The 17,930-nt window shown below is 40.4% G+C and overlaps 1 protein-coding gene and 1 pseudogene across 1 annotated transcript; one reads left to right on the forward strand and one right to left on the reverse strand.

The window, feature by feature from the left end:
- Window positions 1-498: 498 nt before the first annotated feature.
- Window positions 499-6,595, reverse strand: SVBP (small vasohibin binding protein). Its single transcript, XM_063106184.1, has 3 exons — window positions 6,457-6,595; window positions 5,656-5,800; window positions 499-917 (listed from the first exon to the last, which is right to left on the reverse strand). Exons 2-3 carry the CDS (start codon window positions 5,767-5,769, stop codon window positions 831-833), a joined length of 201 nt encoding a protein of 66 aa, XP_062962254.1. The 5' UTR covers window positions 5,770-5,800; window positions 6,457-6,595; the 3' UTR covers window positions 499-830.
- Window positions 6,596-11,667: 5,072 nt separating this feature from the next.
- On the forward strand, window positions 11,668-12,201 carry LOC134384114 (large ribosomal subunit protein eL29-like; annotated as a pseudogene).
- Window positions 12,202-17,930: the final 5,729 nt, after the last annotated feature.

Here is a 17,930-nt window from a genome sequence, read left to right on the forward strand (position 1 = left end):
TTGAGAGACAAGTGTTGGTGTAAGGAAAGGTAGCCTTCAATCAGGAAGCCAGCAGCCTGGGGGAAATGGTGGACTCATGTCTCAAAGACCATCTCCACTTTTCCCAGACTTGCCAAAGGGCTTTATAGGGATAGTTGATAGGGGGCTGATTCATGGTAATCTAAGCACAGATGTGCAGGCATAATCATCAAATTGCAGATAAACAAAGAACTTCTTGGGTGGGAGCTGATTCATGGTGACCATCCTCCATGAAGTCAAGTCATGGATTCAGTTCCTGTTAACTTCAAAAAGACCTAGTTAAGTAAGCGAGTAAAGAATGGCCACCTGGGTTAATAATTTCTTCTATAATTATTCTGTGTACAGTGTGAGCAATCATGTGAACAAGAATCATTGTATTCTAATGTCCAGCTGCAAGCTATGCAGTTCAGGTTATAAGACTAAGAAAAAAACTTTTTAATTTAGAAGTTTAACAAAATGGAGTTACTTCTGTTCAGGCTGTTACAATTTTATTAGTGTTTTATTTGCATTTTTGGAGAAGATATACAGTTTCAGAAGAAACACTGATTTTTCTCAAACAATAGAAAAAGGTTTTTTTAAAAAAAGAATCTATTATCATAGAAGAAGAAAACAAGTCTCTTCAGCAAGCACTGGGCCAATTCAGATTGAAGGAACCAGTGAGGCAGAAGTTACTTGTAGGACTTAAGTTCAGATTAATCCACAAATGTCTTCTTTTCTAGTTCTGTAACACTCCAAATGGACCATCTCAGCTTAAAACTGGTAACAAGCTCACAAGCAGCCTCCAGGGTCCCATCCAGTTTGAACACGATAGCTCACTCTCCAGGAGGCTGCATCTGCTTACAGAACTCATCAAACTGCTGCTGCTCCAGTTCTGTCATGACTCTGTTAAGGGCATATATCTGAATGGGAGAAAGAGATATGTTAGCAACAGAAGCAGCTGCTCAATGTCTCTCTCCACACACAATGGGCTGTGTCATCTGTAAATGCAGAACTGCACCAGTAATGGTGATGCTGGAATAGTGATTTGGGAACAGGAAAGGTGGATATTAATTCCACTGGGGAATCAGGAAAGAAGCACTGAGGCAGGTGGCTTGGTTTGGTCTTTAAGAGATCATAGGATTTCAACAGGTAGAGATTGGGGATGGGACATGATAGGTGATGGGGGGGAAAGTATGCCTAAATAAATATGATGGAAAAGTATAGGATCAGTTCTGGAAGCTGTAAACATGCCAATATGAAGAATATTATAGACCGGGGACTGGGTAGCTGGAGAAAGCAAGAAAAGAATGTTGGGCCCTTAACCACCATGCCAAGGAATCTGGACTTTATCTGTTGGACTCTGGAGAGCCAGCAAAGATAAGTGTGCAGGGGAGCAACTTGATTATATCTGTACTTTGGGAAAGATAACTGGAGGTTATGTGAGTGATGGAGTGTGGAGAGGAGAGATTATAAACCACTTAGGAGGCATCTGTTACAACAGTCCAGGGAGGAGATAGGGGGAATATGGCCTAGGGCAGGCAGTGGGGATGGGAAGAAGACTGCAAGAGACATTCTAAGGTGAAAGGCAGGGTATCTACACTTCATTCCTCACCTTTATCCTCACAGTAATTAATCTATCCATTAAAGAACAGAAACAGAACGTACAACGTACCAATTTGTAGGGAAAAAATGAAGGGGTGTGTGCGTGCACTCACGCGTGTGTGTAGAAGATATAACTTGATTAACTGAAAAGAAGACAAGAAAGGGGAAGAAATGAAACTGAGTAGTGGAACAAAGAGAAAATACAAAATAAGAGCAGAAATTAATAGCAATAGCAACCAAACATACCATAGAGAGGATCATCAAAACTGCAAGATGGTTCTTTGGAAATACTAAAAAAAAACCCTGCAAACCTCTGACATGACTGATCAAGAAAAGGGAGTAGGGACAAACAAGCATTACTAGGAACCAGAAAGAACGCATAACTACTGACATAACGGAGATGAAAACAAAACAGTATGAACTCTGTGCCAATACATTTGAAAATTTAAATTCCTAGAAAAAAGTAAAATGATCAAAACAAATTAAAAAGCTTGAATGATCCTATTGTCTTTAAGGAAAATGGAATTCCATACTAAGGAAAACAGTTGCAAACACCACCACAAAGGATTCTCGAACAACATAAAGCTGATGGTGAAAATGGTAAATTTTATGTTATATATATTTTAAAATAAAATATTTTAAATAAAAATAATAAATGTGAATGGTTAAGAAAATGCTGAGGACAGCCAGTCACAGAATACAGTAACATATAAAAGCTCAGACACAGGCAAAACTAGACAATATACTGTTATGCTACAAAATACTATTTAGGGGTATACACAGAGGTAGAAAATTAATATAGAACAGCAAAGGAATTATTAGCATAAAATTAAGCAAAGGGGGTACTGCAAGTGGGAAAGATCAGGTGTATGACCAGAATGGGACATGGAGATTCCCAAGTTATAGCTCATGTTCTATTTCTTCATTTGGGTAGTAGATACAAGGGTGTTTGTTTTAGTTATCTTCTTTAAGTTGTACACACACATTATATATACTTTAAACACATACACGTTTTTTAAAAAACCTTTCCTTTATTCATTCAATAACTAATGAGCATTTGTAATCTGCACATAACTGTGCTAGGGACTGAGAGTGACATTAAATAGCTTCTTGGAGACTTCCAGATCAAGGAGGGAGGATGGTAGGAGAAAGGAGAAAATAAAATAAGCAGAGAAAGAAGAAACTCAAAATGGGCGTCCAAGTCAAGGAATGAAATTCTTTCAGTCAAGACAGAAAGGGTTCCTGGCATTGCCAAGTGCTGCTTCAACTGCCAAATGTGCCTTCCATTCCCATTCATCCCTCACATCTCTCCTTCATATCTAACTTTCTGGAACGTGGCATCTTCGCAGACATGGAAACTGTGTCTCTTCCTCCCCCCAAGGGGTCTGGTCCCATTCCCATGTTAGGAGATTACATTCCTGGCGATACAGATAAGGAAAACAACAAGGTGGCTGTAGGGCAAAGCAAAAAGCAGCAAAGGTCAGAAGATCTGTCAGACCACAGTCCTGCCCCTCACCAAATAGTAACGTTACTTCATTTCAAAGTGAGGATAATACCTCCTACCTCACAGGGTCATATATTTCTTATATTCCTACCTTATTCCAGGAAGAGTTTACAAAGGTTAAAATGGGAATAACAGTAACACCTGCTCGAAGCCTGGTGTGAGGATTACATGTAGTCATGCATGTGCAGACTTGGCCCGGGCCTGGCACATCTTAAGAGCTCAACAGGTGCCAGCTGCCGCTAGAGTGCAAATCCAGCATCACATCTTGGCAAATCAACATGAACAGGATCAGTTCAATTCAGAGTCCACACAAGAAAAGCAAGCCAACTGTTAGAAGCACAAAGATTCCTGATCATAATTGCTGCTGTTTATCCTATGCTATCTCTGTGCCAGGCACTGTGCTAAGGTACTTTACATATAATATTTTTATCCCTTAAAACAGTCTCATGTGGTAGATGTTATCATCCTCATTTTCCCAAGAAGGAATTAAGGAACTGAGGTTCAGAGAGGTTAAGTATCTTGTCCAAGTACACATGAGGAGAACTGGGATTTAAGGAGGAGCTGGGATTTGAAGTCAGACAAATAAATTTAACCTGTGGACCCGCATAGGCAGGTTGTCAATAGGACATGAACAATGTCCTCAACATCTATCTTGATAGTATGCACAGAGGACAGTTTCATAGGGCCTTTTTTTTTTAATACTATCAATATTCATATTAGGTTGAGCCATACATAGGGCTACTTTTTATAGCAACCCTCAAACTGTACACCAAAGCACAACGTAGTAAAATCATCTGGGGGCCTGGATCCAGGTGGGGATAGGAAGGTAAAGGAAAGGGGAGAGCCACTTGTTAGAACTCAGAACCACAGCTCTCAGATGAACTTCCTTAATCCAAAGGTAATTTCAGTTTTCTGATTAACTTCAAACACTTTATTAAGTTTACTTATGTTTACTGTCTGCCACCCTCCACTGGAATGCAAGCTCCATGAAAGAAGGGACTCTGCTTTGTCCAATCATATGTCTCCAGTTCCTAGAACAATGCCTGGCAGGTAGGAGCAGCTCAATATTTGTTTAACAAATGGATCAAATTAAGAACAAATGAAAGTCTGATAACATCAGGTGTTAGAAAAGATATGAGGAATGAGAACTCTCTTACACTGCTAGTGGGGGTGCAAATTTGTACAATCCCTTTGAAGGTAATTTGGCAATGTCTAGTAAACTTGAAAATGTACCCAGTAATTCTTCTAAACACCCTACAGAAATTCTAGCACAGCTGCCAAAGGAGATATCTAAAAGTTTTTCACTACAGCAGTGTTTGCAATAGAGGAGGGAAAAAAAAACCCCACAAAGATATAACTTAAGGGTCCATCACTGGAGGAATGAGCATATACACTAAAGTGCATTCATAAGTCAGACTACTGCAAATGATGAGAATAAACTAGACTCTTATATTAACATAAATAGCTCTGAAAACAATGTAAAACAAATGCAAAACAAAACATGAAATTTTATTAATGTAAAAATTAAAAACAAAAGAATACTGTATATTATTTAAGGGTATCTATTAATATATTTGAATGTAAAGTTACAAAAAAATAATGGTTGCCTATAGAGAGGGGAAAAGGTTGTAAGAGAGGAAATGAACAAAGGGGACTTCAAATTTATATTTGATTTTTATTTACCTTATTTTAAAAAGACTTCAGGCATATATGACAAAATGCTAGCCACTACCAATCTGGAGTGCTGAGTACCCAGGTGTTTGTTATAATAGTCCTTTTTTTTTTTTTTTTTTTTTTAAAGATGACCAGTAAGGGGATCTTAACCCTTGACTTGGTGTTGTCAGCACCACACTCTCCCAAGTGAGCCAACCAGCCATCCCTATATGGGATCCGAACCCGTGGCCTTGTTGTTACCAGCACCACACTCTCCCAAGTGAGCCACAGGCCAGCCCTTAATTTTCTGTATTTTTAAATTTCTCAAAAAACAAACAAAACAAACAGAAAGAGGAAAAAGAGACCAGCAAGTGTTTTTTCTGATATTACATGCTAAAATAATATACGTCTGGATGTGGTTCAACAACGGCAGTGTAAACAATTTAAAGCTTTTTATTCTCAAATTGATTTTAGGTGTTGAGAGAACAAAGGAACACACCGGTGGGTTTAAGGCTTGGGCCTTTACCTGACTACCAGTAGAGTAGCTATTTTCCGCACCAAAACCAGAACGCCTGTGCTGGGGTGTCTGACCCCTCCCCTTACATATCACTTCTTTTTCTCCCTTCTATCTTCCCTCAGGTCCCTACCACCAAAGCTCTGCGCCAGGAGTCATCTGAAGACGTGGTACTTGGGGTTCTGACACTAACCTGGCATGTGCCTCTGGGCTGCCCGCTTCACCCTTCAGGACTCGATGACCTCTCTAAACCTGGGAGAACACCTCTTGACTGGAGGCAAGTGGGGCTCCCCCTCACAGCTCTCCTTTCTAGTCCGGGCATTTCTCTATTGCAGATCATCTCCAGCCGACTACAGATAAACAGAGCCCCCCTCCTTAATCTCACCTCGGCTCTCTGTCTTTGCTTCAGCTCCTGCTGGGCTGATTTCTGCTTAGCTTTCTCAACTCTGCTGACAGGTTCTTTAACTTTGGATTTTTCTTTACGTGCAGGTGGATCCATGGCTTGGCTTCTGAATACTTCTTAGCTCTGACTTGGATGGTACAGAAAGAGGCAGATCTTTCATTTAAAAAAAAGAACGGCCAGTCATTCGCCTAACTCATCCTTTAGCTCCGCCTCTTCTTTGACAGGCGAGGCAGAAAGAGTGGCCAGGGAGCTGGCTTTGAAGTGAGACCTAAGTCTCACCGCCACGACCTCGCTGGGCGTCCCTCGGCAAGTCTCCCCAACCCCTCTGAGTGCCAGTTTACTGTCTGCAAAATGCACAACAGTCCCTCCCCCGGCCTCCCTCCAAGAGCTGCTGTGTGAGGATCGAACGAGAAGGCCCATGTGAAGCCGCTTCACACACCGCAGCGCGCCATACCCGGCGTGGGACCGTTATCATCAGGACACTGCGGCCCCGAGGGGCAGGACAGCCGACGTCTCCGGCCTCCGAGCCAGGGCTTCCCACCACTGCCCGGCCCGACAGCTTCCGAGCCAACCCTGCCGCGGGGTACCCCGCCCGCTGCCGCCCCTCCCGAGGCCAGCTGGCCGGTCCCCACGGCCGGCCCTCCGCCTCCCGACCCCGCCCCGGCCCGCCCGGCCCTGGGGACGGCTCCCACCTCCCGCCTTCTCCGCTCTCCCCGAGCAAAATGGCGACGGGAGGCCCAGAGCCGCCGACCCAGAGGCTGGGGAGTCGGCGCCTTTCCCTACCCGGCCTCGGGACTGTGGGGCCTCCGCCGCGTCGCAGACAAGACCCCACGCGGGAGAAAATCCTCGCCTCTTCCCCGGGGATGGACGAGAGCTCGAGCCCGCCGCCCCTCGAGCGGGGCGGGGCGGGGCGGGGCGGGGCCAGGCCGGAGGGGGGGGCGGGGCACGGAGGGGTCGCGCGTGCGCACAGAGGAGGGCTGGACCGATGGTTCGGGGGCGGGGCCGGAGCCGGGGAGGGGTCACGGCTAACAAAAAGCTTTTCCCGGGAATATTTTCTGGGACAGCTGCTAGGGTTTGAAGGATGAGATCTGAATCCTGGGATTAAAATTGCTCAGAATTGGAATTCTGAGCCTCAATTTCTTAACCCGAAAAGTGGGGATTGGGGATTGCCACCTTAATTCACAAGCTTGAGGAGGATGAAGTGAGATCCTGTTTGCCACGGTGCTCTGATAAAGGAAATCTTGACAGAAGTACAAATAGCCAGTTTAAACATAGAGAAACGTTCAAATTCCACTGATAATCGAGGAGATGTAAATTAAAATAGCTGCTGTCATCTTCCATTTATTAGATTAGCAAGAACTGACAAAAAAGAGAAATAATAATAATGATAGCTCCCTCTCTTTGGGGTTTATATTCCAGGCAACGTTCTCAGAGCTTCACATTTATTAACACTTATTTCTCATAGTAAGTACTTATAATATATACATGTACAGTAGTAAACTATTATCTTCTTTTTACGGATAAGGGAACAGAGGCACTGAAAAGATAAGTGACTTGTCCAAGGTCACGCAGCTAGTAAGTACCGGCGCAAGTATTTCAGTCAGAATTCGCAGGACAGTGATCTATCCAAAGGAAAACATGTTCAGGACCACTACCTTTGTTCCTCCGTCACATTGGCAAGAAGTGAAACAAATGATAGTTGCGAAGCAAAACAGTGAACACGTAGACCGGATGGACACTGGTACACTTCCAAAGTACAAATTGTTACATTTCTGGAGGCCCATTAGCACTGGATATCGAAAGCCTTACAAATGAGCAGAACCACACAAAAAGGCAAATACTGGATGATTCCATTCAAATGAGGCATCTAGAGTATCAAACTCTAAGGAACAGAATGTAGAATGGTGGTTACCAAGATCTGGAAGGAGGGGAAAAAGTGGAGTTGTTCAGTGAGTATAGAGTTTCAGTTTTGCAAGATGAAAAAGTTCTGGAGAGCTGTTGCACAACAATGTTAATACCATACTGTATACTTAAAAATAGTTAGATGGTAAATTTTATGGTTTTTACCATGATAAATAAAAACGAGTAAAATTTTTGTCTAAGCAACTCCACTTCTAAGAAGCTATCCTAAGTTAATAATCAGAGATAGCACTATTTCTAAGAGGAAAAAAGTGGAAACAACCGAAATTTTTATAATAGAGGTTGATTAAATAAATGATGGAATAGTTACAATGGAATTCTCTGTAGCCATTAAAATGACAAAAATATTTATTGACATAATAAAATGTTTTTAGTATGTTAAATGAAAATGAAAAGAGGTATGTACAGTCTAATCAAATGTTTGTTTTATAGTTGAAAAAATGTTATATTCACATGGAAAAGAGAGAAGATGAAAACACACCAAATGTTAATCCAGATAACTTTAAGAGTAGGGGTTATTTTTATCTTCTTTGTGCTTTTCTGTATTTTCCAAAATTTCTACAGTGAATATTTATACTTTAGCAATCAGAAGAAACTACAATAAATGTTATTTTAAAAATTCTATATAAATGCTAATAGGATTATTATTAATAAAAGTAATGAGTCTATTTCAGAAATCTTGTCTTAATATTGGCATTTTACATTTGTGTCATATTGTACAATTTATAAAATTTAAAGGCTGGTCAGAGTGTGGTGTTGATAACAAGGTCAAGGGTTTGGGTCCCTTTACCAGCCAGCCACCTCAAAAAAAAAAAAAAAAAAAGTTCATATAAGCTCTGGACTAGATTACAGCTGGAGACATGGCAGGGCCTTTGGAAAGCTTCAAAAAGCCAGCTAAAACAGACCAGATACTGGACAGGGAATGAAAAAGTGCAAAAGCCAAACTGGAAGATGGAACACAGTGGTGCTACTGAGCCACTGATAAAAGCGCAGAAGGTGTGATGAGTTGGCTTAGGAAAGGGTGAAGAAGAAAGTAAGTTAGGGGTGTGTGTGTGTGTGTGTGTGTGTGTGTGAGAGAGAGAGAGAGAGAGAGAGAGAGAGAGAGAGAGAGAGAGAGAGAGAGATTATTGTTAGAGAGATTACAGGACTGGAGATATTGGTTTCTCCATCAGGAAGGTGCAGGTTGGAGCCAGGAGGGTTGAACATTGAGGCTGGACACCACCTATTAAAGTCCCTTCACTATTCTTCCTTGGTGAGTCTATGATTTCCCTCTCTGTTGTGGCCATCAGTGGACTCTTGGCCAGGCTCACAGAATTCTCTGCTTGGTTGAATTACTAGTCAGAGTTTACAGTAATAGAACTATGGAATGTTTTGGCAGTTGAAGTATATACTGTACTAAAATTATATTCACTGTATTGAATGACTTTTTTCTTGCGTCAAAAATTGTTTTTTATTTGCTTGATTATCTACGCATCTATTGTTAATTCTTTCAGAAACTCTGCATGAGAACTATAAAATACCTCTTGATCTGCTCCCATCAGCCAGGTAATCTATCAGTGTCTTTTTAAACCTTTCTTGGTGACATCCCTCCTTAGACCCATCCTCCTCTTGCTCCGAATCGTCTTAGCCTTGGTGCACAGCTCTTGTCCTGGGATTTCCCCTAACCACATTCTGGGGATTTTCTTCCAGCTCTCCTATGCCAAATTACCTGCACCCTAAATCGTATGTCTTTCCTTTTTTAGTTTATTCTCTCATTTTGGAGAAGTACATGCTCCAGTAACTCACCAGAAGGAGTTTATGGAAAGGAAATTTTTGAGTCCTTGCTTGTTTGAAAATGGCTTTATTTTCTCTCACATTTGACTGACCGATTTCCAGGTTGGAAATCATTTTCTTTTTTTCTTCTGGTGGTTGGCCAGTGTGGAGATCTGAACCCTTCACCTTGGTGTTACCAGCCAGCATCACAGTCTCCCAAGTGGGGAAATCATTTTCACTCAGAATTTTAAAGGTAATGACCTATTGTCATATAGCTTCTCATGTGCCTAGATTCTTCAGAAGTCTGATTATTCTGATTTCTGTTTCTTCCTATGTAAATTTCATTTGTTCTTTTGTTTCTGAAAGCTTTTAAGTTATTTTCCCCCTTTATCATTGATGTTCTGAACTTTCATAATGTGTCCTGTAAGCCTTTTTCATTCATTGTGCTAGGTACTTGGTGGCCCCTTTAAATCAGGAAACATGGTCTTCATTTCTGGGAAATATTCTCTGTGATCAATTTCCTTATTTTTTAACTTTTTCTCTCTCATTTTTCATTTCTTGGTTTTGTTTATTCTACTTATAAGAGATTTTCCTGAACTGTATTCTCTGGTTCTACTAACGACTTTAAAAATTTCTACTGTAAAAATTTTAATTTCCAAGAGTTTTTCCTTGTTTCCAAACTTTCCTTTTTGCTAGCTTCTTGCTCTTCTGTTGTCGATTCAGGATCTCTTACTTCATATTTCTCAGGGTAGTAATTGTAATTTTCTGCTATTTTCTTCTGCTTCCTAGATTGTCTCTATTGTTTATTTTGGTCTCTGGCTTTCAAGTTGGAACCTTTTCTCAGATAATATCTACCATTTACTGGGTGTCAACCACTGTTCTAAACATTTTGCATATTTTAACTAATTTAATCCTTACAACAACCCAACGAGGTAGAGCCATACCCTGGTCTCAGCCATCCCAAGCCTGGATTAGATTTCTGTTTTTATTCTTCCATTTGCTTTCCTTCATTCAAAAATGTACTGACATCTTCATTTTACAGTTATTTCCTGTCCCTTCTCCTTGTCCCTATAGGCTTTTCCTTTTTTATTCCAAGATTATCATTTTAGGGGGATTTCGGGATGTAGCAGAGATGAGTATTTGTGTTTAATGAACTTTGTTTAAAAACTGGAAGTCCAGTGCTCTGTCTCCCTTTTAAAAGCAGAGCATAGTTTGATATTTATATTTTGATCTGTGGTTAATAAATAAAAGATTATAGGCTTCTCCGTACTGTTTTCCATAATGGCTATATTGATTTACAGTCCCACCCACAGTGAGTAAGTTCCCCTTTCTCTGCATCCTTGCCAGCATTTGTTATTTTCTGTCTTTTTGATAATAGCCAGGCTAACTGGGGTGAGATATGTCATTGTGGTTTTGATTTGTATTTTTCTGATGATTAGTGATATTGAGCATTTTTTCATATACCTGTTGGCCATTTGTATGTCTTCTTTTGAAAACTGTCTATTCAGTTCCTTTGCCCATTTTTAAATCAGATTATTGGGTTTTTTTTACTATTGTTTGCATTCTTTGTATATTCTGGATATTAATCCCTTAAGAAGAGTCTCTCATTATTGGGAAGCTATCAAGCTCACTGTAGCAGATAAAAGTTTTCCAGTATTCTAATTTTCACTCAAAAGAATGAATTTTCTCTTTGGCAACAAATACTATCAGTTTGGGTTTTTTTTGTTGTCATTTTTTTTGAAATGACAGGTGCATTTCATTCATTTTGGTAAAACAGCCTAGCAAATCCCAAAGTCTGAGAAATCATAGTTTATCTGCTATACTTTCAGGTAAGAACGGTGCTCTGTGAGTAAAGTGACTACTTTAGCTCACAACTCTGTCCCTTAAGAGCTTTTCCTCAAGATGATCATCATACTTTGATATGCTTATGCGTCCTTCCCATTTTGTCCTATAGAATATTGAAAAGATATATATCCAAGGGTTGAGATTTAATAAAATTAGTAACTTTTACTGCAGTTTGATGCCACTCATTGATTTGGATTAAGGTGCCAGCCGTTTTACCCATCATTGCTTTGGCAGTGTCCTAGAAAACATCAACAGAGTGAAAAAGGCAAATGATATGTTAATTTTATTATGAACATAGTTTTGACCTGAGTGTTGGACCTCCTGAAAGGGTCTCAGGGACTTCCACAGTTCATGGACCACACATTGAGAACTGCTGCTCTAGAGAAAGTCAGATAACGTCTATCAAGAATGTTCATTCAAAACAGCTCTTTCTCTTCTGGTCCCCGGCACTTTGCGAGCCGCAGTTACTGTGCAGACATGGCCAAGTCCAAGATCCACACCATACACAACCAACCCTGGGGATGGCACAGAAATGGTATTAAGAAACCTTAATCACAAAGATATGAATCTCTTAAGGGGTAGGTAGACCCCAAGTTCCTGAGGAACATGCGCTTTGCTAAGAAGCACAATAAGACAGGCCTGAAGAAAATGTAGGCCAATAAGGCCAAGGCCACGAGTGCATGTGCTGAGGATATCAAGACCCTTGTAAAGTCCAAGGAGGTCAAGTCCAAGATCCCAAAGGGCTCCAACCGCAAGCTTGACCGACCTGCTTACATCACCCACTTCAAGCTTGGAAAGCATGCTCATGCCCTCATTGCCAAGGGTCTCAGGCTCTGCCAGACAAAGGCCAAGGCCAAGGCTCAAACCAAGGCCCAGGACATGGCTTCAGCTGCAGCTCCAGCTCCAGCTTCAGTTCCAGCTCCAGCTCAGGCTCCCAAAGGTACCCAGGCCCCCAAAGGTGCCACACTCCCACGAAGGCTCCAGAGTGGAGACCTCTGTCTGCCAATATGAGGACAGAAGGACTAGTGCAACCTCTGGGTTGTTGTCTACATGGGGCTGGTATCCTCTTGTGCTGTTTGTACGAATAAACCCGTGGCAGGAAAAGATAAAAAAAAAAAAAAAAAAAAAAAAAAAAAAGAATGTTCAGAACAGCACTGTTTGTCAAAGCAAAAGTCCAGAAACAACCCACATTTCTATCAACAAGGGACCAGACAAGCTGTCGGTATATTTATACAATGGTCTGTTATACAACAGTGCAGTGAACGTACTAAAGCTCTATGAAGTGACCTGGATAAATTTCAGTTTCTCCCTGAAAAGCAGAGTGTGAGACAAGCCCTTTGCTGTAAGAGTTTATTTAGGAGGTGATTCCAGGAAGCAGAAATAAGGAAGAAGCAAAAAGGAAGAAAAGCCAATAAAATGTGCATTATTGAGCTACTTGTGACTGTGGGCTACTGTGTTGAACGCCGCTGGGAACTCTGTGAGGAATCATGTAGAATACAGCTCTGTACTGTTCCTCTCAAGGTGTGAGGCTGGAGCATTTTCCACTGACTCCCACCACTGTTGGTTGATGCCCCTGGGGCATTAACTGGTGAACTCCTGGGCTGTCCACAGGCTGAATAGCCTTCTAAAACTTTGTAGAAAGTCCTGAGACAGATCAGCAAAGAGATGCTGTGGCCTCTGAGGTGGCATGCTGGCAGCTTACCTGCAAGTCTCAGCTGCACTAAAACTGGGTGGGTTGAGGGGAATGGTGTGGGCCACCACAGGTGTCTGCTCGACTCAGAAACTAATGGGGAGAGAAAAAAGGAGATCACAGGGAATCATGTACAATGGACCCCATCTTTATAAAGGTCAAAATACATGGAAATACATTAATGCATTGTTAATACAATTATAGACATTATGAAAGCAAGACAGGCAGGAAAGAGCTTATCACATGTTGGGGGACAGTAAGCAAGTTTGCTTGTCAGAAAGCACAAGTCGGTATAGCTGGAGATAAAGGTAGTGAGTTAAAGAACATGGCTAATTGGTGGCTGTCATTAAAACCAATCTTCCAATTTATGCTGATCTGAAAAGTCAAGGGGAGCAAGCTTTTTAGAAAGGCTATGACGGGATCAAGGGAATTACTGTTAGCAGTAGGCAGTGGAGGAAAAGGGAGCCCAGGGGCAGCGATCCCTTAAACCGGGTGGCACTCAGTAGTGCCCTCGCTTTTAGGGAGCCTCCTGTTTGCTCTTTTTCTTTATCAGGGGCAGACAGGCAGGGTGTGGCTTGTTGGTTTGTACGGACAGCTAGAAGAGAGTCTATGGAGCAGAGACCTGGCTTCAGTCTTTGAACTTTAAAAGAAAATATGAACTTTCCCATGCCCACCCCACCCAGAGCCCTTCCTCATGCTCCTGCCTGATCTCCCTGCATGGGGGAAGGAGTGTTCTCAGCTTGGAGACTCCAGCTCTGTCTTCGAGGGACAAGGGTCTCTGATTTCAAAGGTGGTGAGTTCTCTGCCCTCTCCCTGCTCTTCATTCTTTTTAGTCCTTTATCTTTCTCAGGATCCTCACATTTGCTAGTGAAATAATCCCCTTTCTCCTCACTTACAAGAACATTTAAAAAAATTTATTTATATTTAATTTTTTTTTTGGCGGCCGGTACAGGGGTCCAAACCTTACAAGAACATTTTAAAGGGCAAAGTTTAACTGTTACCTAAGGAACACAAAAGGGGATAAGTGACAAGATAGCTGGACGAGTTTTGTTGAACAACTCATTTAATTATTATTTTCATCATTATTAATATTAAAGCTAATATTTATTTAACCCTTACTGTTTTCTGGGTCCTGTGCTGTGTACTTTCAGACTGATCATTTGTAGATTTGCAGAGTCTTCTTAAATGTTTGGGATTATCAAGGGAATGTCTGTTGTCATCTTTTTTTCTAATTTAGGAGTTTAACAATTAAACTGTTTCAAATTTAAAATGTAAATGACTGCCTGGATGAAAATATTTCCAACATGTGTAGTGGAACAAAGATGGTTACTATATGACGAATTTTACAAGCCACTTAGGGACAAATACCACAATAGAAAAATGAACAAAGTACAAAGACAAGTAATTGATAAAGTCCAAGTAACAAATGGGTAATCAGGCCAGTTAGCACAATTGCTTAGAGCATGGTGCTGATAACACCAAGGTCTGGGGTTCGATCTCTGTACCGGCCAGAAAAAAAAAAAAAAAGTGATCAAAGAAATACAAATTAAAATGACACACCACACACCATCGGAGTTTTTAAAAAGAGATGCCATATTATTACTCATCAAATTGATGAAGATTTTAAAAATAGTATAATATCCAGTGATGGCAAGATTGTGAGAAAACAAGCAATTTTATATATGCTGGTAAATTGATATGACTTTTCTGGAGGGCAACTTGGCAGTACAAATTAAAAGTCCTCCCATTTTAAAGATGGGAAACTCAAGTCTTAAGAGTTTAGTAACTTGCTTAAAGTTACAAAGTCACACAGCTAGTTAGGGATCAAGTCGGACTAGCACTAACCCTTCTGATGCCAGCCCTCAATCCACTATCACTGGTAGCAATGTGTATAATAGCAATATATTGGAAATCAACCTAAATCTCATACAATATGGGAGTATTTTAAAAATTCTCACATATCCATGATGGAGCACTGAAGTCATTAAAAGAATTTTTGATGACATTGGAAATGTGCATAATGTAGTGCTTGAAGAAAATATCAGGTATCAAAACAGTTTATCAAGTATGACCTTACATTTTTTCTTTTTACACCCAGACATAGACACACTGGAAGTTGTATTTTTTTAAAAAGTTATATACATGTATAAAAAAAGATTCAAAGAAACATTATATCTGGGTAGAGGAATTACAGATGATTTAAATTTTTTTATCCTTTTTTTTTTTTTTTTGTAATTTCCAGATTTCCTTACAATAAGTAGAATGGATAAAACCCCAAATTGTGGCACATACATTGAACTTGAGGAAGTGAAATCATACTGTATATTTACTAGGGGGAATTCCTTTATAAAGAAATTCCATGGCAATTGCTCTGTAAAGTGAGGAAGTCGTTTGCCCATTTTGTTACTCATAACACAGGGCTATGCATTCATTCCTTCGTTCGTCTATTTTTCCATGTTCCTTATTCTATCTGCTTCCAGAAAGGGTCCTGGCAGTTTGCTTGCTTGGCACCCTGATGTGTATATGATTGCCTTTCCTATTTTAAGTGTAAAAGAGGAAAATAAAACCTACTTTTCAACAAATACCTACTTTGTTATCAGTGCTGAAGACAATATATGTATGTCGTCAGTACTGAAGATAATATAGAGAGAGTACTTACCAATGCAATAAATGGGAGCTATTATTAATATAGAACAATATTATAATTAAAAATATATGTACGTTAATTCAGTCGTACACTAATATAACGTTGGTTGCTATAATATTGGTATAATATTTGTTAGATAAGAACATCTCTTAGAGGAAGGGACCATCCTAGACGGCTAGATCAGAAGAATAAATCCTGGAGATCAGTATGGTGACCAGATGGTTCTTACACCCACACAAAACACAAGGCAGAACTTGTCAATTTTCCACTCAAAGCTCTGAGGAAGAGAGCTCCCTGCTGAGGAGCTGAGGCTGCAGCTTCGGCTTAGAACCCGTGGGGACTTCCAGCTCTGCTTCTTTGAATCCTGGGCTGTGTGTGTCTTTGCCCAAAGTAAACCATTTCTTCTCCTTCCTTTCCTGATCACCCCTGTCGTTCTTCCAACATATGTTTTCTGATAACCAAATTGGTACATGTTCAAGGTAGAAAAAAATGGAAAATATAAAGGAAAATATACAAGGAAAACCATAAGGATCACCTTTAATCCCTCCCCCAGAAGTAGCTACTATTTAATATCTATGTTTTTGCCTTTTTCCTAAGCATTGCCTCCCCCAGATAATATCATACTATACAAAGTTTTCAAAAACATTGTTTGGGATGTAGTGAAAAATTCCCACTGCCCTTAAAGATTGTTCCACCAGGTGATTATGAAATGCTGCATAGTATCCCATTGTAAGGACGTACCATAATTAGTTAACCATTCCCATTTTAATGAACTTTTAGGTTGTTTTCAATTTTTCCTTTTTATAAATAATTTTGTGGTGAACATCCTCACCATCAAATCCTTATGCACATTTTTACTTATTTCCTTTGGATTCTTTCTGGAGGGGAAATTACTAGATTAAAACTTCTGCATATTTGTAAATCGTTTGATACGTGTTGCTGAATTGTCTTTGTGAAAGTTGTTTAGCAATGGACAAGAGAGTTAGTTTTCCCATGTGTGTGATGATTCTAGATTTTCCTAATCTTTGATAGTTTGAAGGAAGACAAATGATATCTAACTGTGGCCTTAACTTACATTTCGTTGATGACTAGAGAATGAACACCCTATTTCTGATATCATTCTCTCTTAGGTTGAGTCTGTTCCCACTGTTGCTTTCCATTAATCACTGGCTTGGTGATGTGCTTCAGGAAGACTCCCGTCCTGAAGCCACCTCAGTTGCCCTCATTACATAGAGTGACAATCTGATGAAGGACTTCATTTGATTTTATTTCCAGCATCTGATGCAAATCATTCTACATGTATTTTCTTTGATTCTCCCTATAGCCCTATCTACGAGGTAGGTACTATTATTAATTTCATGGCATGTATGAGTGAGAGGAGGTTTGGAGAAGTAAACTAACCTGTCTAAGGCCACCACAAAGGACCAGGGTTTGAACCCAGGTTGACTCTAGAGACCACCTTCCTAACCCCTTCACAAATTGACTGAATCTAGGGCCATCCTGGGTTCACTTGGGAGAGCGTGGTGCTGACAACACCAAGTCAAGGGTTAAGATCCCCTTACTGGTCATCTTTAGAAAACAAAACAAAACAAAAACTACAAAAAAACCCACAAATTGACTGAATCTAGGATTATAGGCCCAATTAAATCAAATATGCCCAATAAGGTCTCCTCTTATTTGATTTCAGGCATCCTTGGTTCAGCTTGGAGCTCTGTGTCACTCTGGGCATGTCTACCCGGGGTGTGTTTCAAAATCACTAGGAGGTTGAGGGGTTTGGGGATTGGGGGTAATTCTAGAGGATCCTGGGCCCTGTCTACTTCCACTTCAACCATAATTTATAAAGTAGAGAGTGTTTCACATTTACTTAACTTCTCTTGAGTTTCTGAATAGCTGATAACCTGTAGGAAAGTGAGTACAACAGAGGCAACCCCCCCCCCAAAAAAAACCAATGTCCTAATATAATCCTAACATCACCATGGCCTAGTATTATGTATCGTTTGCAACATGGTGGGATTAGAGGGGTGTGTTGTATGCACCATGATTAAAAAATAAAAGCAAACCTAAACCAATGTGATTTTTGTCATAAGAAAAACAGAATTGATTTTCAAAACAAGAATGTATTTGACACTTAAGTTCGTCTTCAGTTTTTCAACCTCCCGTCAACACCCCTCCAAGTCCCATCATTGCCCTATTCCATGACCATTAGAGACCGGGCCTGCTGACTTCTGCAAAAACCTACTCTTTGGAAAGGATTTAAAACCTTAGAGAGAATTTAAGAGACAAGTTCTCTCATCCTAAAGTGTTTACATTTTAAACTTTATCCTCTCTTGTGGCATGAGAGATTCTGTTTCCTGCTAAAGGAATTTCAGGCAGTAGCAAGTAGGTGAAGAATGAGTTTTACAG

Source organism: Cynocephalus volans, chromosome 8, assembly GCF_027409185.1.
Source record: "Cynocephalus volans isolate mCynVol1 chromosome 8, mCynVol1.pri, whole genome shotgun sequence".
NCBI lineage: Eukaryota > Metazoa > Chordata > Mammalia > Dermoptera > Cynocephalidae > Cynocephalus > Cynocephalus volans.